The sequence below is a fragment of the Molossus molossus genome, unplaced genomic scaffold (genome assembly GCF_014108415.1).
Source record: "Molossus molossus isolate mMolMol1 unplaced genomic scaffold, mMolMol1.p scaffold_m16_p_7, whole genome shotgun sequence".
In the NCBI taxonomy this organism is placed as follows: domain Eukaryota; kingdom Metazoa; phylum Chordata; class Mammalia; order Chiroptera; family Molossidae; genus Molossus; species Molossus molossus.
In genome coordinates, this window is record NW_023425401.1 from 32,191,132 (window position 1) to 32,216,634 (window position 25,503).

Here is a 25,503-nt window from a genome sequence, read left to right on the forward strand (position 1 = left end):
CTATTTTTCCCACTGAGACCCAGAACTGAACAGTCAACAGACCAAAGTAGACCTCTGTAATTAAATGTCACACTGCAATTTCAAGTTGGCAGCCTTCCTTGAGTTTCATTTTTCCTTCCAAGGAAACAATGAAGCACTTATTCTGATGCCAATAGAACTGTGGGAAGAGACTAAGAGATTTGTATTTCCTTGCATTTTAATCTGCAGAAGAGAACAGCTACAGTGACCGAAGTGGTACATGTTATCATTATTTTAATAATTCTATAATTATACAACTAATTGAACCTTGGAAAATATAGTGTGTGTTCATATAAAAACTGACTAATGATTGCAAAAAATCTAACAGGCCATCATATAGAGTCAGAAGTTATAGATACAGAATGTATAGTAAACAATGAAGTAAAATCAACAAAAATGTCACTGATAGTATTTCTATGGATCATCTATCAATTAATAATAAATATAACCTCAATCTTACAATTTCCTTGGTGGGAGAATAATTCTACTGCTTTCCTCATATGGCTATCTGGTGGTTCATGGCAGCAACACCTTTTTGCAAAGTCTTTGTAATACCAGGACTCAAAGGTCTTTACATCAGTTTTCCTGGCATCTTTAAACTGGACAATTCCAGCTCTGATTGCATCTAAACCCTTCCCACAAACTCCCATAAGTGTAGGCACTCTACCATGCATATTCTGGAGTAAGTCTGAGAATTGGGGTAGAAATCTGTAATTTTAAAGAAGTACCATGAGATCCCCACATGGAGGAAAGTTTGACACAGGGTCTCAAGTCACTTTGTAAGTCCTTGAAGGGCAGGAACTATGTTATCTTCATTTTACATCTACATAAGCTGCGAATAGAAGCAATTCTACATGGTAGATTTTAATTTTTTCATTAAACATTGAGCTGATAGAGAGTATTTATGTAACATATAGAAAATGTAATAAATAATGATATAACCACCACCAATGAACTAACAACCTGGTTCAAGAACAGGAGCTGAGCCCTGGCCAGTTTGCTCAGTGGTTAGAGCGACGGCCTGTGGACCAGAGAAACCCAAGTTTGGTTTTTGCTGGGGGCGCGTACCTGCAGTTTGTCCCCAGCCCTGGTTGGGGTTGTGTGGGTGGCAACCACTCGATGTGTCTCTCTTACATTGATGTTTCTCTCTGTCTCTCTCTTCCTCCCTCTCTCCCTCCTGCTCTATCTGAACATAAAAAATGCAAAAATTGAGGATACAAATAGAAACAACAACAACAACAAAAGAACAGAAACTGAAACACTACATTTTAATTATGGTCCTCTGTGTGTATCTCCTTGAATATATTTCAAACACTGGCCCTGCAGAGTAATCCTGATGAATTTTGTTACTCTTCATTTTCTCTAGTTTTATATTTTTCTTATAACTAAACAATGATTCATTTATTTTTATATGATTTAAAACTTCAAATAAATGAAATTATATTGTTTGTACTCTTCTGTGCCTTTTTGTTTTTAATGGTACACTCCTAAGAGTTCACAAGTCGTTGTGGATTGCTGACACAATTTGTGTATTACTCCACTGTATGAATATACTACAATATATTTACCCATTCTCTCAATAAAGATATCAGTTGTATCCAATTTTTTTCTATTACAAGAACAATAATATACATTTCTTATAGCTCTTGTATGTAAGAGTTTTACTAAGGTGCTTAGTAAGAAATATAATTGTTGAGTCAATTTACTAGATAATGGCAAATTGTTTTTCAAAGTGGGTGGGCCAACTTCTATTTCTATGTGCAGAGAATAAGAGGTCCTTTTACTCTACATTCTTGCCAAAACCTAAAATATCACATTTAAATCAATTCAGGAAGTATAAAATATTTCATTTTGGCTTTTCATTTTCACAGCCTCATTGCTTATATGCTTGGGCATCTTTTCATAATTTCATTGGCCACTAAAGTTTCCCCTCTTATGACATGACTGTTTAAGCCAATAGTCCACACATAGTCCTTTCTTATTGACTCATAGAACTTTTTATGTAATTCTCTCTTAGTTATTTTTCAAATATTTTCTTCCAGCTTCTGGTTTGTCTTTTTGCTTTCATAAAGGTATTCTTTTGAAAAACAGAGTTCTTAATTTTAACACAGTCAATTTTCTCAACCCTTTCCTACATGTTTTTGCTTTCTTCAAAGTCTCATGTAAAAAAATCTTTTCTTAGATTAACGTCATAAATACACTTTTCTTCTGTATCATCTGTATTTTACAGTGTGCTTTTTGCATTTGAGTAGTCAATCCACCCAAAATAAATTCTGGGTACCAATTGAGATGGCGGTTGCAATTTCACCATTCTTCCTTTATTGAGAATCCTACATTTCTTTTGTTGTTATTAATCCTCACCCAAGGATATTTTTCCATTGATTTTTTTATTTATTTTTATTTATTTTTTTAGATAGAGTAGGAAGGAGGGAGAGCGAGAGAGAAACACCATTGTGAGAGAGACACATCAATTGGTTGCCTTCCACACGAACCCCGCTGGGGTCAAGAATCAAACCTGCAACCAAGGTATGTGCCCTTGACCAGGAATTGAACCCGAAACCCTTCAGTCTGTGAGCTGATGCTCTAACCGCTGAGCAAAACTGGACAGGGTGAGAAGCCTACATTTCTTAACTCATCTAGAGTTCAGAAAGCATCTAGAGTGTTATCTACGCGACAAGTCAAATGTTCATATGTGTGAGGGCCTGTTTCTGGACTCCTTGACCAACATGTCCATTCTTTTGCTCCAGGGTCTAAATTGCTACAGTTTAATAATAAACATCTCTTTTTTAGGGCATGTGAAATGTCATGGTTATTTCTGGCACATTATTCTTTCATATATATTTTTGCAATAGCTTACCAAATTCTATTTTTAAATTCTTTAGAATTATTTTTGCTGGAATTACACTGACTATATAAATCAACTTAGAGAAAGTTGACTCAATTAAACTAGGGTCTTTTAATCCACAAACAAGGTTACTTTGTAATTTTATAAAAGCTTTTAAAATATATTTCAATAAAATTTATTTTTCTCCACGAAGGGCAATTTCAGCATAAAGCTAGACCCCAGGGGCTCCGCTGCTCTGTAAGGTGAAAGGGATCGGATCCTCCACCTCAAGGACTGCCTATCTTTCATTAGGCAAGGTCTTGCCTTTTACCAAGGTAACTTATAAATTATATTTTCCCTCTGAGGCCATGAAATAGATGTTATATATTATATTAATTATATATCTAGCAAATGTGCTACAATCTTATATTATTTCTAATAATTTATCTGCAGGATATGTCCGAGGTTTTCTAAATAGACAATCACATCACTAGTGCATAACAATAGTCTCATTCCTTTCCAGTCTATCTCTCTCTCTCTCTTTTTTTAAATCCTCATCTAAGGATATTTTCTGATTTATTTTCAAATAGAGTGGGAGGGAGAGAGGGAGGGAGAGAGAGAAACACCAATGTGAGAGAGACACATAGACTGATTGCCTCCCACAGGACCCCGACCAAGGCCAGGGGCTGAACCACAACCGAGGTACATACCCTTGACCGACAGCAAACCCACGACTCTTTGGTCCATGGGCTGAGGCTCCAACTGCTGAGCCAAACCAGCCAGGGCTCCAGTCTATTTCTTATATTTCTTCTTTTTGCCTTCCAAAATGTGAAATGCAAATAGGGACATTTTCTAATGTTAAACCATACATTATTGGCTAAACTCAGCTTAGCCATAATATCTTTTTTATGTTATCAGATATGACTTGCTCATATTTCGTTGAGAAATTTTTTGCATTATTTTTATGAATAGAATGGGACTATACATCTCTTTTGTCATTTCTTTGATTTTGGTAACAAGGTTATACCTCATTACCTACTATATTTCACACTCTCAATAACTCACTGGTATCAGACTTGCACGACTCTTTTTTCGTCTTCTGGAATCAGTTACATGTGACTGGAGGTATTTGTTTCAGTTTGGTATTAGTGATACAGTAACTTGGGCCTTATTCTTTCTCACCTTCCCTTTTCCTCTCCTCCCTCTCCCTCTCTTTCTTCTGCTGATTGTTACTTACGATGATGTATTTCCTGTTGAGTTTTGTACTTTGGAATTGTAAGCTTTTATTTCTGGAAATTCTAGCTTTTAGGTTTTAACTTAAGGTGAATGCCTTAAGAAAGGATAGGACTTTTTCTCTCTCCTGAAAGGTAGCATAAATTCAGGCTGCTGGGATCACAATTTCTGAGAAGAAATTTTTTCTTCCCTTCCACTCAGCACCAAGGTTTGACAATGGCAAATTCCCGTGCAGTCCCTGAGGTGGAAGATTAGATTTACTGTCATTTACAGAGCAGTGGATCCCGGGGGCTCTAGCTTCATGCTGAAACTCTCCAACTGATCCCCCATTTTAGGTGAGCCCTGAGCATTGTCCACTGTAACTCAAAGCAATACCGACCACGGTATCATCATAATACAGAGAATATTCAGGATAAACATGACACTACGAAAAGTGAAAGGAGCCAGACATAAAAAGTAGGTACTCTGTGTCATTCAAACGAAATTGCAGAATTGAGAAAACTAATCTGTGGTCTCAGAAAGCAGACTGAATGGTTGCTTGGGACGGACAGTGACTGAAAAATTCTATAAGGGAACTATTTCAGGTGATAAAACTGTTCCTACCTTAATTGTAGTGGTGGTTATTCATCAAACTGTTAACCTAAATGCATTTTAAATTGGTGTATTTTACTGTATATAAAGAATTCCTCATTAATGTTGGTTTTAATATTAAAATAAAGAAAAAATGATAAAAATTATCAAATTATATAATTACAATCTGCACATTTTACTTTGTATCAATAAAATAAGTGTAAAAACCCCTTTAATAACTGGAATTTCAGAAAGCAAGCAAGAGTTTTTACCACCACCCTTCCTAGCATCAATGTCCGTTCGAAATAAATGGGGCCCTTATCAAGACCCGCTAAACCCCCATGAGATGCAGGTTTCAGGACACTGGTCCTTGGACAGGTCACATTTAGTTTTTATTGCTGATGGTAAGGTATTTCTAGGATTGAGGTCTATTTCTATGTTAGTGCGCTGGGGAGGAAAACATGACTCTCTGTGCAGTACTGTTCTTGACACCACTCGGGCCGTTGACTATTATTTCTATTGCACGTTTATTCCGTTATGACTAAAAAGAAGTCATGTCAGTGTGAGTCACCAAATTGCTATTTCTACGGTCCAAAGGTTTTCAAGGAATGAAATGTGTACGTTCATTTTTTTCTGGTTTATATGCAGATGATTTTGGTGCAGTGTGATCGAGCTAGAGTCTTCTTGAACATTCATGATCTCTCAGAACAATTAAAACGTGGAAGCAAAAAACATGGAAAAATGCTCAATCCCAAAGTGCCAAGGACCAGCCCAGATAATCCCGCAGTCCTTTCCCTACCTCCACTCTCCAGTCTCACTGGGGGAAATGCCCTGCACCCTGTATGCTATGCCAGTCTTCTAGCCCTCTCTCGGATGATCTTCTAACTGATTCTACTCCACTCTCCAGTTTTCATCTCAGCATCCCTTCGGTGATTCAACTCAGTTCAGTTTCTTGGCTTCCTCTCATCTTCCCAATGCTGTGCTCATCCCTGGATATATTAAAACCAACCAGCTATTTGAAACCAGTCACTGGTGAGTTTACAAGCTAGGGAGGTGAATTCATGGGTAAATATATAGGGAGATACACACAGTGCTAGTGACTCATGAAAAGAGCCGTCAAGCCCAGCTGAGAGAGTCTAAGAAGGTTTGTGGAGGAGACAGATGAATCCTAAGCAGAGCCCTGAATGGTGAGCAGACTTAGTGGGTACACAGGAGCAACCAAGAACTGGCGCAGGTTATGGCATTCAAGGTGGACAAAACAGGAGGAGCAAAGGCTGGGAAGCCACAGGTTCCCCATGGCCCACTGGAAAGTTAGTCTGTCAGCCCCTCTCTCGCTGTGATTTTAGCGTTTAACTTTTTGGTAAAAAATTATACTCAACTTATGTTTTTAAAGTTGAAAAATATACTGTTGTCATTTGTATTTGTTTCTTTGGCATCTGTTTAACACTGCAAACTCTGTGGTTCATCATTATAGTACAGACTTGTTCTAGCATGATTTCTAGGGAGCACGAAGTATGTATACTCTCAGAAGAATTTAATGGCATAGAAGATTTTGATAAATTGTTTTGGTATTTTGTATCTAGCTCTTGAATGAATATCTCCACCATGTGGCATTTGAAAGAAAATATCAAGAAATCACATTCAAGTCACTTGCATTTTCATAAAATAAAATAAGAAAAGGAGTATGACATTTCTTTCTTTCTTTCTAGAAGATGACATTATTTAGGCAAAGATTTCTAGTCTAACCTCTATCTCCTATTGATACTGCTCAACTTCCTGTCTGTGCTCAGTGTTACATAACAATGTTTCTATATACAAAGGATATTTCTAAAAAGGACCTTTCAAGTAGAGAAGGGTATTCACCTCCTGGGGATTGTGTGTGTGTGTGTGTGTGTGTGTGTGTGTGTGTGTGTGTGTGTGTGTGTGGTGTTTGCATATGCCAGTATAATTAGGTTAAATCAAGCATGAATAGAGTCTTCAACTGAGTATCTTCCAAGTATCTTATGATTCTTTCCCTCTCTCCCTCCCTCCCTCCCTCCCTCGCTTCCTTTCTTCCCTCCTTCCTTCCTTCCTTTTTCTTTCTTTCTTTCTTTTGCTTTCTTTCTTTTGCTTCCTTCCTTCCTCCCTCCCTCCCACTCTCTCTCTCTCTCTCTCTCTCTCCCTCTTTCTTTCTTTTTCTTTCCTTCTTATTAATACTCACTGGAGGATATTTTTAGGCGGAGTGGAAGGGAGGGAACAAGAGAGAGAGAAAAATTGATGTAAGAGAGACACATAGATTGGTTGCCTTCGGCATGACTCTGGTCAGGGTCGGGGTCAGGGATCAAATCTGCAACCGAGGTACATACATGACTGGAATCAAACTCGGTTTTAGGGCCAACACTCCAACCACTCCAACAGCAGAGCCAAACTAGCCAGGACTGATTCTGGATTTCAATGAAAATGACAACTACAGTGGATTTGGAAACCATAAACCAAAGAATATAATTAAATTTAATGATTTTGAAGATCCAGTCAAATTGGAATCTGTGAATAACTTGTTTTTGTTTTGTTTTTTTTATCCTCACCCGTGGACATTTTTCCATTTTGGGACACATCGAGTAGTTGTCACTCACATGACCCCAACCGGGGCAGGGGACAAACTGCAACCGAGGTACATGCCCTTAGCGGGAACCGAACCTGGGTGTCTCTGGACTGCAGGCAGATGCTCTAAACGCTGAGCCAAACTGGCCAGGGCTGAACAACTTGTTTAAAAGGCTTTATATTTCTCCTGTTCTTCAGGCTCCTCTAATACCATAAGTCAGTCTCCCTTTCAAACATACCTGACTTCCATCCTTAAGCTCCTCTATGTCTATCACTGGCAGCTAAAGATAATGAGAATTGTTTTATTTATAGTATCATACCTTTTAGACATTTGGCATGCCCACCATATAAATTATGCACATAAGTACTATGACGACTTAAAGACATACGCGTTCAGTTTTTTTTTTCATTAATAACTTTGTATCAAAAGATTATTTTCTTTAAAAATTCAGAGGGGAGGGTGGGGAGACAGGAAGAGATAAACCACAGAACTTATATGCAGACATACATAACCAATGGACACAAAAAGTAGTGTGGAGAAGGCGAAGGGGGGGTGGAGAAGGCGAAGGGGGGGTTGGAGGGGTTAGGGGCGTTGGGGGCAGGGTTGGAGAACAAGGAGGATGGGGTCAATGGGAGAAAAAAGGGGGGACATCTACAATACTTTCAACAATAAAGATAAATCTTTTAAAAATCACTGGATTTAAAGACCACATAAATCACTGTGTATACTGTATCGTACCAACGTCATGCAGCCCTGCTGTGGATATCTTTTGTTTCCCTTTAATATGAACTACAAAATATTGAAAGTGTTAAGGGTTAAAAACATCCATGGTTAAATATTAGGAAGCAAGTCCAAATTGTAGAACCTGAACCTAAAATATTTAGAATAATGTTTCCAAATTAAATGTTATTTTTCAAAGAGTAATCTTCAAATTATCATTCAACATTCAAAACACACAGCTCTAGAGAAGTTTCTTGTGAGCATACAGCTAGTTAATAAGACACAGAATATTGCATTTCACACACGAAGCAGGAAGGTAAAGATAAGCATTATTTCCCACCAGAAAACAAACCTGAAGGAAATAGTTGTTATTGTTATTGCAGTTGCCAGACACTCCTTGCAAGTCAGCCACCGTGTTCTAAAATGGTTGACAACAAAAATTAAAGAAGGATTTTCCCCACTAGAGAGAGCAGGCTAATGATCAAGGATAAGAAAGAAAAAAACAACACACTGCAATTTCAGTGCCTGCTACAGCATACACTCTCGAGGACTGAGAATGCCCTTGCTCTTAGTTTCTGAACATTATAAGCACAGGATAAAGTGAATTCACAGTGTTGAAAGGCCGTCCGTAATAACTGCGATCTCTGGTTCACGCAGCACAGGCTGTTTTCAACCAGGAACAGCAAACAGCATGAGTCGAGTATAATGCTATCCCTTACATGATTTTCACATAAAAATTCCATTCTTGTAAACCTTTTAATACTTGTGCAAACCATGGCTTCCATTATATTTTTCCTAAAATTATTACACGTTAACACAAGCAATGAAAATGCATATCCATGTATGTACTGCTCTACACTGTATTCAATACTTTAAAAGATTCTAAAAAAATTAACTAATATTGTTATAATATAGTTATAATGATATTAATTTCCAATAGTGGAAATAAATTATAGAAAGATTAAATTACATTTAAAAAGGGGGCCTCCATTACTGGAGTGACAATTTACCATTATTATGAACTGCTGCCTAAAGAGACTAGGAAATGCCATCTATAATCTAAGACTTTTAAAATATAATAAATAATATATTTTCAAAGGATATACAAACAGGCAAAAGCAAAATAATCATATAACTTTAAATGTGTATATAAAATAGCAAATTTTAATGTGAACGACCATATGTACTTTACTTTCTAATTCAAAAAAGTGGTCCGGTACCAGTTTGCACCTCAGTTCCAGTCTGAGCCCACAGTGTTGCACATTGCGAAATGCTCTCTGATAGAAAGAGGGATCCAAAATATGCATACAAGACCCACAGTACACAACACATACCAGAACTGTATCATCCAACCACTCATACCACCCCCAGGATTTTGTGGGATAGAGTTGACTATTTAAGGGTTCACTGAAATCCTCCATGATTACCTTGCAGACTGAAAAAGAAGGAAAGGGGAAGGGACGGGGAAAGGAAAGAAAAGGAATAACGAGGGGAGGGAGGCAGAGAGTGAGGGAAGATTCTGTGAAATCCAGAAATGCAATCACTAATCACAGATCTACTTTAAATTTTTTCAATTTTTCACTTATACCTCCCGTTTCTTTACAGGATCCCTTTTATTCTTCAGCCTTTAGGTAGAGCCATTTTAACTTTGCTTTTTAAAAATCAGAATGTTTAACATTGAGCATAAAAAGATATAGGAATGCAAATTAAAATTGAATTGGCTGTTGGCTTATTATAAACTCTTCTAGTTTAAATACTTGAAGAAAAAAAGCCTAGAAGAATGCAGAAATTTAAGTAGAGTTTGGATATTATCTATACATTTTTAATTCTTTTGGAGTATGATTCATACTTTCCTAAAGTATTAAAACAGATATGTCTAAGCACAAACTATACATGATAAAGTATTCTTAATCCTAAATATGGTTCCAATAGGGGACCATGGTACTTTTATAATTTCTGGATATGTTTATCATATTGCAATGTTTTCCCTGTAGGCAATTCAAGCAAGCAATTCCCCTCTGTCAATGTGACCAGTTCCAAGTTAGAATGAACTCTGGATGATTTGACCAAAACCAGAAGCTATCTATCCTTCAGTAGACAGTGATGATCTAAGTGCTGGCTCTGGAAATTACTTGGATGAACTTGGTTGTTCTGCATTTGGAGGTTTTCCTGGCTGGCCCAGAGAAAGTCACAGGGGATACTGTCAAATAAAAATGATTCTATCTTTGAAATCACACATGATTCTATAAATAAGAAGCGTGAGAAACAAAGTGATTAGTTACATAATCCAGGATTAACAAAGATACGTAAATCAATGAATTGCTCAATTACATATAAAGTTAACTAAACTATTCAAGGGTCAATTTACCCATCAGATAACCAGTTAACCAGTATTGGTTCATTTCATTTCCATTACATTTCTTGGACATTTTACTTTTTATTTAAAAGACAAAGAGAATAATATATATATATATATAGAGAGAGAGAGAGAGAGAGAGAGAAAGAGAGCGAGCGAGAGAGAGAGAGAGAGACATAACACTCAACTCAATTTAAAAATAAAGTGTTTACACGAGAATCAGTGTTCACCATTTGTCTAGCGTCCGTCTCTCCTGCGCACAGCATCTAGCAGTGGCTTTGGCTGGGCGGCTTTGGTGATGCTGGGTAACAGCGAGAAGGGAGAACAGGCTGGAGAGTAGCGTGACCATGGAAGAAGCACGTTGGTATGTAATCTAAAAATTTCACTTGGAGAACCTGAAAAAACTATTTTATTTTCCCACTTTCCTTGTTAAACAAGATGCTTTATTTCAGAGACTCATGGAATATCAGAAGCTGGAAAGAATTCAGAGATTTAGCCCAATCCCTTTGCTTTAAAGCCAGAGGCAGGAAAGCTGGGTCTCCTCAGCTTCCACCACTTGATGTCACCCATACTCCCCTGAACCTCAGATCCAAATTCCTTCAGCAGAGTGAGCAGGTAAATACCAGACCTGCAGAGACTGAGTCTACAGTCCTAAAACAGGTTGTAGCCAAAGCACATCAGTGTATCTGCTAAAACATAAAACACTAGTGCAGATTATGGCCAACCAGGTAGGATGAAAGTTCCAATATCTGAGAAAATCATTTTTTTTACTTTCTAAATCCAAGAGAACATTTTTATATATACTTTCGCAATATAATTAAAAAGTACCTGCTATTTCAAACGTATTCTGCAAATGAAAAAAGCAAATCAACTCAACAGGATTCTGAGAGTCTCATCGTTCAATGTGTACTCTTTGATCAGAAGTTAACTAATGCACCATTTTCAATTTCCTATTGTAATAAATGGAGAGTATATCCTCGTTATACTATAAGCACATGAAAAATTAATACAAATTTGGGTTAAAACATTCCAGACTAAAATGCACGAAAAATATTTGAATGTCTGTTTATTAATCTTCACTATGTCCTGGCTAGGAACCAAAACAAGTTCTTGACAAAGAATACATTCAGATGAGTAGAGGCTGAACATATGAAGTTGCACTGTCCTTGTCTCAGTTGGGATAAAGAATATTTATTTTACCTGAATATTTACTAAGTTTATGGAGCATGAAATACGACAACTAAATTGTTGATGGATCTTTTGACATGCCAATATGAAACACATGCATGTTTAAAATAAAGCATGTTGTCCCATTACAGCAATGTACGTTTGGCATTTACATTAGAAATAGACCAGCATCTGTATTATATTACAACACACAAGGGTTCCGGACAGCCGTTTTCACTTGGGGGTTAGCTTCTATTCATTTACTTGATCTTCTACAGAGAGCAGGATGCAAAATTATTCCAATATGTATCTACTCTATGGAATTTGTGCTGGTGGAAAAGCTTTGTTCTGCATTATGTTAGCACAAATCATAGCAAGCAGATCCAGAGAACTTTCTCTTCCTGGAGAAAAGAAAAGCCTGAAAATGCTCAGTGATTTCTACTACTCTTCTGTGTCTGTACGTGTGTGCCTTTTCACACAAAACGTTTACTGATTTTCTGTTTGAAAACGGATTACATCCCTGTAGAAAATTTGGTCAAAATTGCAAAAACATAAAGCAGAGAAAGAAAAGTCACCTAATTCAAACCATAAAGACAGCTACTATTCACATTTTGATGTTTTTACTCTTTTTATTTTTTCCCCAATGAATTTCTTTTAATAGTGCAATAAAAGATGACTTCTTTGATTCCAAAGTCTTCACACTGTAAACAGGATATCATTATTTGATTCATAAGCGAATAACAAAGGGAAGTAATATTTCTTGTCCGTGAGGTTGAACATAAACACATTCTCCTTGGGGAACTGCGAAGGACCTGTCACACTGTCACACAGTACAGAGAGCCCTACGGAGCAGGAACTGGCCAGAAGAAAGCAGGGGAGAACGTCTGTCCTACCTCGTCATCGTCGGCATCATACTGGGCGTAGTGCTGCTCCAGCATCTCCCTCTGGCGCCTTTCTTGCTCCAGCGTCTGGCTTATCAACTGTGCAACCTCACTCACTTGCCCTGGTTTTTCTCGCCCGATAACAAATCTGTAGGAAGGTTAAAGATCATGAATATAGTTAGACTGTCCAGTAAAAAAAAAAAAAAAAGTACTGAGAAAAGTGACCAAACTGGATATCTCCAGGGTACATGAAGCTTCAAAAATAAAATAAAATAATATCACCTCTACACTTTAAATGCAGGCCTGGGTGGCCGCAGAGGTTAGCTGAACAATTTGAGTGGTTTTTGCGGCAGCCCAAAGGAAAAGAAAGGAAAGAATTACAGGAACATAAAAATAATTACCTTGAGAGAAGACAAAATAGATATATTACAGTACTTTACACCTTTTTGATGCTCTATATATGGAAGCAAACTCCTAGTTTCCTGTACCACTGAACTTAAGATTTCCATAATAATGTCCTCTTTATAACACAAAACTGCCTGAAAACTTTTTGAGGTACAGCATACCTTAGGTGGGTAAATACATAAAGAGAAAGGTAGTTTTTGCTAAATTATTGTAACTTTGGAGATAATAAAAGGGGAAAGAAATGTAGTTCTTTTAGTTCTGGATTTAAAATGCAAAATTAAAATAAAGAGAGGTGGTAAATTAATTCCCTTCTTTTGGGGAACGATAGTATGAGGAGGGATATAGCTTAAAGTAATAAAGGGGCAAAGGGGAATATGTGGATATTAATTCCTGTGAGAAAAAAGGTGTAAAGATAAAACCAGGGAAGTCACATACTGCAAGCTACAGTCAATATGGTACACCCTCATTAATACCATGTGTTTGCTCAACAGATTACTATTCACTTAACATCTTTTCCCACTAATATATGGTTCCATTTTTCTAAAACTATAAATAAAATATCTCCATGATATAATTTCTATGTATCATTTAACATCACTATTTTGGATGTAACTCTTAGTTGTTTCTATCCTGGACTGATGCTTTCCTACGATTATAATAAATTGCTGTATTTTATAATTTTAAATACTCCACATTCTCTATACAAATACACTGAAGGTCCAAATTTTTATACTTAGATGTTAATAATTGTTTTTAGATAGATGTTTTTATAAAGTTTCTATCAGGACTTAATTTTGATATTATGTTTGCATGTTCATTTTATCATTTGAGCTATTTTCCTTTGGGAATCAACCAAAAATAGAATTTGTAAATACTAAAATTTTCATCTTTTTTCAGGTAGAATTCACACACAATAAAATACATCTATTTTAAATGTACAGGTCAGTAAGTTTGACAAATGTATAAACCTGTAAACACCACATCAAGGAAGATACAGAACATTTCCATCAACCCAAAATATACCATTTCCCTTTCCAGTAAATCATCCTCATACCCTGGGCCCATATTAGAGGTGTCTTTTCTAGAGTTTCATATACATGGAGTCATAAAATGTTTGGCACCTTTGGCTCACTATAATGTTACCTATGTTGTTGCAAATTTCAGCAATTTGTTCCTTTTAATAACTGAACAGTACTTCATTGTACCAGATATACTATATTTGGTGTATCTATTCTTTTATTAATAGGTATTTGGGCTGAATTTTAGATATTATGAGCAAAATTACTATAAATATTTTAGTGCAAATCTTTGTGGGGACAGTAATTTTCATTTCCCTTAGACAAATGATTAATTGTGGAATTAATGTCACATGTTAAGTATATGTATAACTTTTTGTTAAAATTGCAAAATTGTTTTTCAAAGTGGTGGTACCAATGTATATTCCCACTAGCAATGCATGAAAGTTGAAGTTGCTTTACCTCCTCACCAATGCTTAGTATTGTCTTTAAAAATTTTAACCATTCTACTGGTATCTAGTTGTATTTTATAATAGTTTTAATTTGCAATGCCCTGATAACTAATGATTTTAAGTACTTTTTCATGCATTTTTTGACCATTCATATGTCTTCCTCAGTAAAAAAATATTTTAAAATATTTTGCCCATTTTTTAAAAAACTGGGTTGTTGCCCTGGTCGGTTTGGCTTGGCAGCTGGAGCGCTGGCCCGCAGACTGGTGAATCATGGGTTCGATTCCCAGTAGGGTGCCCGTGCCCTGGTTGCTGTTTGTCCCCGGCCTGGTTGGGTGGTGTGAGAGACAGCCTGTAGATGTGGCTCTGTAGCTCTGATATTTCTCGCTCTCTCTCTTTCCCACCCTCCTTCCTCCCACTCTATCTGATGACAAAAAGATAAATTAAAAAAAAAAACTAGGTTGTCTAACTATTTTATTGAGTTGTAATGGTTCTTTATATTCTGGGTATCTATTTACATATCCTCATCTATATATATTGCACATACATACATACATACACACAGTTATATACACAAATACTATATGTGTATGTGGTTGTTATCTTCTGCCAATTGTGGTTTATCTCTTAATATTCTAGACTGATCTTTTATCTTTCTTTAAATGAATAACAGAGTGGAGTTTAAGAGACGATAGCTTACCTGCTATAAATCTGACAGGAGATTGAAAGAAGCAATTAATGTACAAAGTGCATATTAATCAAAAATAGTAGCCAAGCTCAAAGTAAGTACGTAAATGAGAATTCACATTCATTTAAGCCATAAATTCTCTAAAATTAATTGAGAATTACACTGTCATATCTTTTAGTTTAACAGTTTTCCCTAAGAATGTAGATGTTTATTTCTTCTGCCAGTCAAGTGTTTAAAGTCAATTTAAACACAATTCAGAGAGAGAAAAACACAATATGTGTCCCACCTGCCAAATAGTTGAAACAGATTTTAATTGCTGATTTTAGAGATGAACGAAGGAATCTTAAGAAAGAGCTTGTGAGAAATTTTAAAGCAGATTTTTTAAAAATCTAAATTATTTATATGAGACATTATGTAATTATACAATATAAAAATCAAAACTCCAACATGGTGTGCAAGTTTCTTCCGATCTTCGAAACATGATCCCTAATTTCAAACCAGAATGAAATATGGATGCTAAAGCTAAAAGGAACAAATACATATAATTAAAGTTTCAGAGGAAATAAGAATTGTTCCATATTGCATAAGAAAGCAGCATTTTAAATCATGAAGGCATAGTTGTTCAATATCACAGCTTGGCTTGCTTTCTGAATTTAATGCTACAATTTAACATTCTTCACTATTTGCCCACTATTAGTTTATATTCAAAATCACTTTACAATTTGATGAAACAGAAGTGATTTGTAATTGCATATAAAACAGACAATTCCTCTCATAAAATATACTCACGTTTACAAGTACTATGTTAAAGTACACGTCTCTTCATTCAGGCCGTTTTTTTGGGTGGCACTGTGGCACCTAGCTGTACACATTTTTAAAGTTCTGTGATCTACTATAATTTATAGTACATATTTGAAATATTAGAATTTATCCTGATAAGGATGGCCCAGAAGTAGAACTAACTATTCTCTATCTTTATCTTCCTCATTGAAAATTAGTATCTACTCCATGTGTCTAAAGGAGTGATGGAAGTTAAATGTGGTGTAGACATGAAAGGACTTTAAGGCACTATTATTATTATGACAAAACTGATAAAAATCTCCCATTGGGACAATATATAACATTCAAATTACATTTCTATGTTATTAAATGTTTGATCCATTTTAGGGTGTTTTTATAAACGTGTCCTACAACAGTATATGTACAATCTAGCACAGGTAGAATTCAGCAGAAAATGTAAAATTTTAAGTATGGTTATTATTTAAATTATGGATTCATATTCATAGTATGAATATGCTATGATATTGTAACTTAGGGATTAAAAGAGTCTATAAAAGGGGAAAACTAGCTTTGATAGGACAAAGTCAATGAAACATAAACATGACTTACTAGTTCTGTGAACTTAAATAGTAGTATTTCTAATCCTTCATTTCTATATTTGTAAAATAAATATAGTAACGTTAACAAATAAATATCATATCATCCATACAAAATGTTCAACTACTTACCTGGCACTGAGAATATTTAACAAATGTTTACTCTTGTTTTTATCTAGTTAATGTACTAATATTAATATAAAATATATGAACAAACAAAATGGCAATGAATACATATCTATCAACAATGGAATCTATAAACAAAATGAACAGGTAGAACAGAAACATTCTCATAGATACAGAGAACATTTTGTTGGTTGCCAGATGGGAGGGAGGTTGGGGGAATGGGTGAAAAAGGTGAAGGGATTAAAATGTACAAATTGGCTGCTAGACTGACAAACCTCAAAGGGAAAGGGGTTGAGGGGTGGGAAGAAATAAACCAAAGAACTTATATGCATAACCAATGGACACAGACAATAGTGTGGGAAAAGGCGGGAGCGGGGGGCGGGAGTGGGGAGGAGGAGGTCAATGGGGGAAAAATGAGGAACATCTGTAATACATTCTACATTCAACAATAAAGATTAAAAATAAATAAAAAAATAAATAGGGCTGAGTGCATTTAAAAGTGCCATCTGTACACACTGCCCCAATTACTTCTTACTTGAATCACACTAATTTTGAAAACACACCAGGTTTTAGTGAGTCAACCACAGTAAAAAGACACAATACTTGCACTAGTGTGCTCTGAATGCATTAGTATAAGTCAACTGCCAAAGATAAAAAGTATGGATTATATGAAGACGTTACACTGAATTTTTAAAATCTTCAAAAATGTAACAAAAGTCTGCAACAGTTCCTATAAATATGTGTCATTTGTGCACCATTATGATATATATTTTAGACATTATCTCCAACTCCTATATATGTGTAGTCAAATCAGCCTATTTCTGAAATTCAAGATCCTTTAAGAAAAAAATTTTTTTCTTGTTACTTTCTAAACTTTTTTTCTTTGCTTCAACAAGAAATGATGTGATCATTTTTTTCTTTTAGCTATAGAGAATGAGGTAACAGAAACCAAACTGTAATGGATATTTAAATTACAAATTAGGCATTTTCTAAGGTTATGTATCTATAATGGCAATACTAAAACTAACATATACAATTAGGTTTATGTTTTTAGCATGGCTTGCTTTTAGTGCTGAAACAATCGCCTTGAGCCAATGTGAATTATTTCACTAAGAGCTGCCCCCACTCTTCCTCAAGCTAAGATACAGTAGGCAAAGTCAGATAAATTGGTCTTCCTTTTTTTTTTCATTTATTATCAGAGCAAGACCCATATACTGTCCTTGGGAGTGTAGATGACGAGATTATGTGGAATTCATCTGATTAGTTTATTGAATTCTTTAGTGAGCTGTCAATAAAAAAATAACTATAAAATTGCACTTACAATGTGCTGAATTGAAGTCATAAAGATCTACATGTTCTGTGTGAATAATGTGAGAGGTTATGTTAAAAATGATTTATGAGCCCTGGTTGGTTTGGCTCAGTGGTTGGAGCAGCAGCCCGCAGACCAAAGAGTCGCAGCTTCAATTCTGGTCAGGGGTATGTACCTCTGTTGTGGTCAGGATCATGCGGGAGGCAATCAGTCGATATATCTCTCTCACATCAATGTTTCTCGCTCTCTCCCTTTCTCTTTCTCTCTCTCTCCCTTTCTGTTTCTCTCTCTCCCCCTCCCTTTCACTCTATCTGAAGATGAATAGAAAAATATCCTCGGGTGAGGACTGAAAAAAAAAAAAAAGATTTATCAGTGCCTTGTTTTTCAGACAAAAGTTATTCTACAGAAGGTGCTCAATTGAATGAATAAATGTAAAATTCTAAAAGAAAATGAGACACTAGTCAAAATGGCATTTGATGTCAAATTTAAAAATTCTCAATGTGAAATTAAGCTAGTTTTAAAAAGGAGAAGCTATACCAGGATTAGTTATTAGTTTAGTATAATCAATTCTTTCATTCAGATATTGTTCAAACAAGTATTTATTGTATATACACCAAAAATCTGAATGATATATCTTCTGAAAACAAAAAGGAACATAGCTGTACAAGACCTACTCTCCTTATCCAGTCCTTAAGCTTTGGATCACAAGGTCACAGGTACTTTCAAACATTTTTGTAAAGAGTGTCTCATTTTCCTTATGTTTTATCACATTACAGATATGCATATGTTTATTTTGAACTTGGTAGCTTTTTAAGTATTTCACTTACTTCTACTTGAGCAGTGCTGGTACAGGGATATCTAGCCACTTTCACTAAAATTTGCTGACAGCATTTAGAATTTAAAGTCCTATACAACCAAGCTTTTGCCTCTTTCTTGTACTTGCAGACTCTTACATATTTTTCCTTTCTAGCTTGACATATGGTGAGCTATAACATGCTATGCATTTGACATTTAAAAATCCATCCAGGAAAATGTTGCTTTTAAAAGCTAGACCTGTAATACCCAAACCTGAAAAACTTAAACTTCATTGTAAGCATTAGTTCTTTGAAAGGAATTTTGTATCTAACCCAATTTTGTATCTAATTATCAAAACATTTTTCTATACTGTATTTCAATATAAAAAATGAAGTACAGTCATGTGCTGCATGATGGCGTTTCAGTCTGCGCTGGACTGCACACACAGCGGTGGTCCCATAATTACGATGGAGCTGAAAACTTTCTATCACCTAGTGACGTCCTCACCAATGTAACGTTGTAGCACGATGCATTTCTTGCACATTTTTGGTCATGCTTATGACCAATATTTATGTACAGCAAGTATTTATAAAGTCCTGCAAACTGCATTCACAGTAGGCGCCCGATACAAGTGTACCATTTTTAATCTTTTCTTTTTTTAAACCCTCACCTGAGGATACTTTATCCACTGACTTCTAGAGAGAGTGCAAGGAAAGGAGGAGTGAGGGAGGAAGGGAGAGAGAGACAGAGAGAGAAACATCGATGTGAAAGACACATTGATTGGTTGCCTCCAGCACAACTCCAACCAGGGCCCACAACTGAACATGCAACCCAGGTACGTGCCCTTGACCAGGAATTGAACCTGCAGAGTGAACATTCTAACCGTTGAACCAAACCGACCAGGGCCCATTTTTAATTTTTTATACCATATTTTTACTGTACCTTTTCTATGTTTACATATGTTTAGATCAGAACCACGGGGTTGCAGTTACCTCCAGTATTCAGTACAGTAACAGGTTGTAGAGGCTTAGAGCCTAGAAGAACTAGACTGTCTACCACGGAGCCTAGGTGTGTAGGAGACTATACCATCTACGTTTGTGTAAGTGCACTCTACGATGTTCACACAATGGCAGAATCACCTGACGACACATTTCTCAGCACATATTCCCATAATTAAAGGACACATAACTGTAATTAAATTATTTTTAAAAGTTATCTAACACATACTATTTCAAAGACTATATACTATAGGTATAAACTTAAATGATATTTTCTAGAAATGCTACTTCCTCTCAAAAAGTGACATTTCTCTGTTTAAAGTTACCACTGATGTCTGAGGTTTAAATATTTATGTATATAAACACAAAAAAAGAAAATTTTTAAAAATGGTAATCTGTATATAGTGACATCAGAATGTTTCATTAAGCCAAACTCTTCTTTAAAGTGGTTTTTGAAGTCTTTTTACCGCCAGTGTGACTATTGACCATTCTCATATATATATAAGATTAAAAAGTTCGACTACCCCTAGTCTGAAATCCACAGCAGCTGCTCCTCTTCTGTGGGCAAGGGCGTCGTCTCGGGAGTAATGTAAACACACCGTCCACAAGGACTGACGACTTCCACGGACACGCGATTCCTTCACTGCCCTCCACAGATATGACTCTCCATTATGCACAATCACAAAATCACTTTGATAAAAAGTGAAAATCTCTATTTTCCTTTGTGTGTAATGACAACAAAAACTCACATCAAAATGATGAAAATGAAGAAAAACATTTCAAGATTTAATGTATTTGAAATGGAAATCTCAGCTACACCAATGATTGCAAGTGAAAAATTTTTCAAAACTTCTATATTTAGAAATTACATGCCCAGGTATGAATCCAAAATAAACATGTGCATATTGACAAAAATTCACTTATCATTCATTTCAATATCCTTTTGAATATTATAATATCTTCTAAAAAAAAGACAGAGAGATATTTAAGACCCTAACATTAATTTACTTTCCACTGTGTGTAACTACAATTCCTATAAAATCCTGACCTCCAGTAGTGGTGTATGGCTCAGTGTCAAAAAGTCATCAAATACATATGTTGGGGATAAAAACATTATGACTATATGATGATTGTAAGTAGCAGGCATTTGCCAGAAAGCATGTAGAGTTAAATGTGAATAGCGTTGAAGGGCAAACATATAAGTCATAGACATTTCTCATACTGAAGCGCACCCTCTCCTACAACATCACGTTCCGTAACTACTGTCCTTCGGTACTAGGCCAGTGGTCGGGAGTTAAAGAGAATACCTAATCCTTTTTCCAGAGTTCACTCTTTCAAATGCTTTACAATTGCTACCATGACTTTTTTAAATGTTCTATTTTTTAGAAAGTTTATAGAATCTTTTATTTTTATATGTAGAGGGGAAAGTGTTTAGACTTCTCAACATCCTAGTCAGTCTTTCCTAAATACTTTCAAAAATTTCAGCTTTGTTCTAATGATAAGGTATGCAACAGTAAATAAATTATAAGGGTGGGCAAAGGGTGGTTTACAGTTGTGAGTATGCGAAAACACAGGGTTTCTTCTTGTATTATTTTTTATTAATTATTGTAGTACTTATTATTACTATGAACCTACTTTTGCCCATTCCTGTACATTGTGGGATACACAAATTGTGTATATCAATTTATCACTTACAGGACATCAAACTCGGTTTTTCCAGTTTTGAGCTATTAAGAACAAAGCTCCTGTGAACATGTAAATGAGTCTTTGGATCGATACGTGTTTTTACGGAGTATATGACCAGGAGTAGAACTGCTGGCTGGAATGGTAAGTGTACATTTTAATTTATAAGAACCTGCCAAACTGTTGTGCAAAGTGGCCGTGTTCCTCTGCGTTCCCACTGGCAATGAGTGAATGTTCGAGCTGCTCCACATCCTTGTCAATGCATAGTACTGTCAGTCTTTTCATTTTCAGCCATTCTAGTGGGTGGACAGTAGTACTTCACTGTGGATTGAATTTGCATTTCCCCAGTGATTAATGACACTGAGCAGCATTTCATGTGCTTAACTGTATATCTCCCACAGTGAAGTGTCTCTTTAATTGATTTGCGCATTTTTAATAGGGTTATATATCTTCTTAATGAACTATAAAAGTTCTTCATGTCTTCTAAATAACAGTCTTTTATCAGATAAATGTTTTGCAACTATCCAGTCTTTAAATTGCCTTTTCACTTTCTTAAGAGTATCTTTCAAAACAAATGTTTAAAATTTTGATGCAGTTTACCATTTCTTTCTCTTATATTTCTTGCTTTTGTGTCTTAAAAGATCTTGATTAACCACGATCACTGAGACTTTTGTCTATTTTCTAGAAATTTTATAGTTTCAAGCTGTTGTACTTCAGTCTATGATTAATCGTGAGTTAACTTTTATATAAACAGAGTGTGGAAGGAAGGTCGAGTTTTGGATTGTTTAAAAAATGCAGTTATTCAATTGTTCTAGCACTGGTTCTTGAAAATACTATAATTTCCACCCATTGAATTACCTTGGTGAATTACTCAAATTCAGCTGAGATGTTTATGTCTGTGCAGGTCTATATCAGAACTCCATATTCTACATATTTCTGTATTTATGCCTAAACCAGACCGCTGTGATTAGGACAGCTTTCAGACGGAAAGAGTCCCCAACTTTGTTCTTTTTAAAAATATTCTTTTCTATTAAAAAAAAAAAAAAACCCTCTGAGATTTTCATTGAAATTGTGCTTAATCTGTAGATTTGGGGGGAAATTGAAATCTTAATAATATTGAGTATTCTGATCCATAAACGTGGTCTATTTCTTCACTCATTTAGAGTGTCTTTATTTTCTCTCAGAAGAATTTCACTGAAATATTCAATATATTATGCCAAATTATCCTTAAGTATTTTTGATGTTATCATGAATGCTATTAAATTTGAAGTTTCAATTCTTGGTTGTTGTTAGTATGTAGAAATAGAATTGAAAGTGTACATCAACCTATCTCCTGTAACCTTGCTTGGCTCACTTTTCAGTTCTTGTAAGCAACTTTTGTAGATTCCTTTGGATTTTCTATGGAGATGACTATGTTGTCTATGAATAAAGTTTTATTTCTTCCTTTTCAATCAGTGTGTTTTCCATTTCCTATTCTTGCTTCACTGACTAGCTCTGACCTCCAGTACTATGCTGAATAGAAGTGGTGAAAGTGGACACTTGCATTGTCCTTATGCTAAGGGGAAAGTGTTTGGTCTTTCACCATTAAGTATAATATTAGCTGTAGGGTTTACAGAGCTGCTACTTATCACATTAAGGAAATTCCCTCATATTTTAAGTTTCCTGAGAGGTTTTTCTTTTTTAATGACATCTACTGAGATGACCACACGAGCATGTAATTTTTCTCCATTATTCTACTGGTATAAAAAGTTCCATAGGTTGAACTTCAAACGTTAAATCAACCATGCATTCCAAAGATTCCAAAGATGTCACTTGGCCATAAATTATTATCTTTTCTTACCTTCCTGACTTCAGGATGCTAAAATTCTGTTAAGAATTTTTTTATCTATGTTCCTGGGGCATATTGGTATGTAATAACTTTTATTTTAATGTATTTGTCTGATTTTGATACAATGGTAATGCCGGACTCACAAATGTTGCTGAGATGTGTCCCCTCTTCTGCGTTCTGGAAGAGTTTGTTCAGAATTTACGTTACTTCTCCCTCTAATGTTCGGTGAGATTCACCAATGAAACAAAGTGGAACTGAAATTTTCTTTGCTGAAAAACTTTGACTCTAAATTCATCTTCACGTGCACACACGTTTTTTCTGAAGTGAGCTTTGGTTGTTTTTTTTTATCCTCACCCGAGGATATTTTTCCATTTTTTTGTACAGATAGAGTGGGAGGGAGAGAGAGAGAGAAACATCGACGTGAAGGGACACAACGAGTGGCTGCCACCCGCACGACAAACCAGGGCCGGGGACAAACTGCAACCGAGGTATGTGCCCTTAGCGGGAACCGAACCCGGGTCTCTCTGGACCGCAGGCCGACGCTCTAATCGCTGAGCCAAACTGGCCAGGGCGAGCTTTGGTTTTTTTCATAGTATTGTCTTCTTAGAAATTTAACCATTTAGTTTAAGTTGTATTAATTAGCAGAAAGTTCTTCATAATACTGATTAATCCTTATAATATCTGTTAGATCTCTAATGATGTCCTCTCTTTCATTCTAACTTGTAACTCCTCTGACATAAATTACCCTGAAACTTGCAGCCATTGTATCTTCCCTAGTTGTTCTGAGTCAAGAATTCAGAAGAGGCTTGACTAAGCAGTTCTGGCTTGGAGCTTCTCACACAGTTAATCAGGTGTTGCCTGGAGCTCCGGTCATCTGACGGCTTCCCTGTGGCTGGAGAATCTCCTCCCAAGGCACCTCCCTCACATGGCTGGCAAACTGGTGCTCGCTGGCAGGCCTAACTTCCTCCTCGTGTGGGCCTCTCCAGAAGGCCGCCTGAATGTCTTCGCAACGTGGCAGCTGGATTTCTCCAGAGCTGGTGATCCCAACTACCAAGGTAGAAGTCACATGCATAGACTAGCCTCCCAACTCATGTGTCATTACTTCCGCATACAGGCCAGACAGGAGTTAATGGGACAGGGGACTAAAAAAGACAGGTAACCAGGAGGAAAGGATCATTAGAGGATCACTAAATCAATGTGGTGTAGAAAACATTGTAATGTGATAGAGAATGACTTGGGTTTTAGACAAAAATTGCGTAACATGAGAGGAACTCATTCACTGAAAAGGCGATTTTTGAACTGAGACTTTATAAGAAGCCACCAGCCAGTAAAGATCAAATGATATGGTGTTTTTTGGAGGATGGCAGGAGACAGGAAATAGTACAAATAAAGGATAATACTTTGAACACATTAAACTTGAGGGCCTTTTAGAAAGTCATATGAAGATGTCAAGTAGGAAGTTGGATAATTCTTAAGTCCAGGCAAGAGAAGGCAGAGCTTTAAACAGAAAGGGGAAATAGAGAATAAGGGCCAGACTAGCTAAAAAGGCCATGGCTTACAAATAAGTTAGTAAGAAAGCTCTTAGAACATATTAGCGAAAATGTAAACAGATGGAGTTCCTTAGAGAAAAGAAGATGCTAGCGGATGTGCCCAGGACAGCTAATCCCCATTTGACACAGGTTTGAGACGAGATGACCAAGACAATGAGGAAAAAGAAACAACATAGTAAGATAATAATGGATTCCCCAAACAACACTTCAGACTGAATCCCAAACAGAATTGCACAAAAATAAACACAGATCTAGTTACAGCCTGGTAAAAATGTCAAATCCCAATTATGCGGGTAAAAAATCTAAAAGAAAAAACTTTGAAATACCACAAATCGGATTAACAATGGACAATTTCTTCATAATACAGAGAAAAAATAATTTTGAAGTTTAACTCTATACCTACCCTTATTATGAGGGCAAAATAATGCATTTTCAGACATGCAAGCATCCTTACAGCTAAGTGTACCCAGAAGAAATCAAGAAAGCTAAAAATAGTCAGGTTCTATTAGAACATTTACGACTTGAAGAGTCTTTCCACATAGTGAAGATAGACTGACATAAAATTACATTTCATTTTCTATCAATTTAATCATACTACTTGATTCTACAGTGAGTGATATTTTCATAACTATACACTGTAAACACTGGTTATTGGTTTAAAATTTTTTAATCAACCTATACAAAAAATACCCAAGATAATTGCAGTTAAACAATAGAAAGTAAACATTATAAACTGTTTAAAAAATTTTTAATTAAAAAAATTGATAGGTGAAAGTTTCATAACATACAATCATTAGATTTTTTTACCTAAAATTGAAAAAAATCAATAAATGAAAACAGATTTATATTGGTACTTCCAAATGAACTAAAAGGAGAAACTATTAATAATGTTTTGCTCTGTAGACTGGGACATGGAGTAAGAGGAAAAGA

At 35.8% G+C, this 25,503-nt stretch overlaps 1 protein-coding gene across 1 annotated transcript in view; it reads right to left on the reverse strand.

Annotated features, from left to right (window-relative positions):
- PPP1R9A (protein phosphatase 1 regulatory subunit 9A) overlaps window positions 1-25,503 on the reverse strand; it is a 278,938-nt gene that overhangs the window by 73,384 nt on the left and 180,051 nt on the right. The window contains 2 exon segments of the mRNA XM_036246637.1: window positions 8,299-8,364; window positions 12,363-12,498. Of these exon segments, the coding sequence (XP_036102530.1) occupies window positions 8,299-8,364; window positions 12,363-12,498 (202 nt within the window).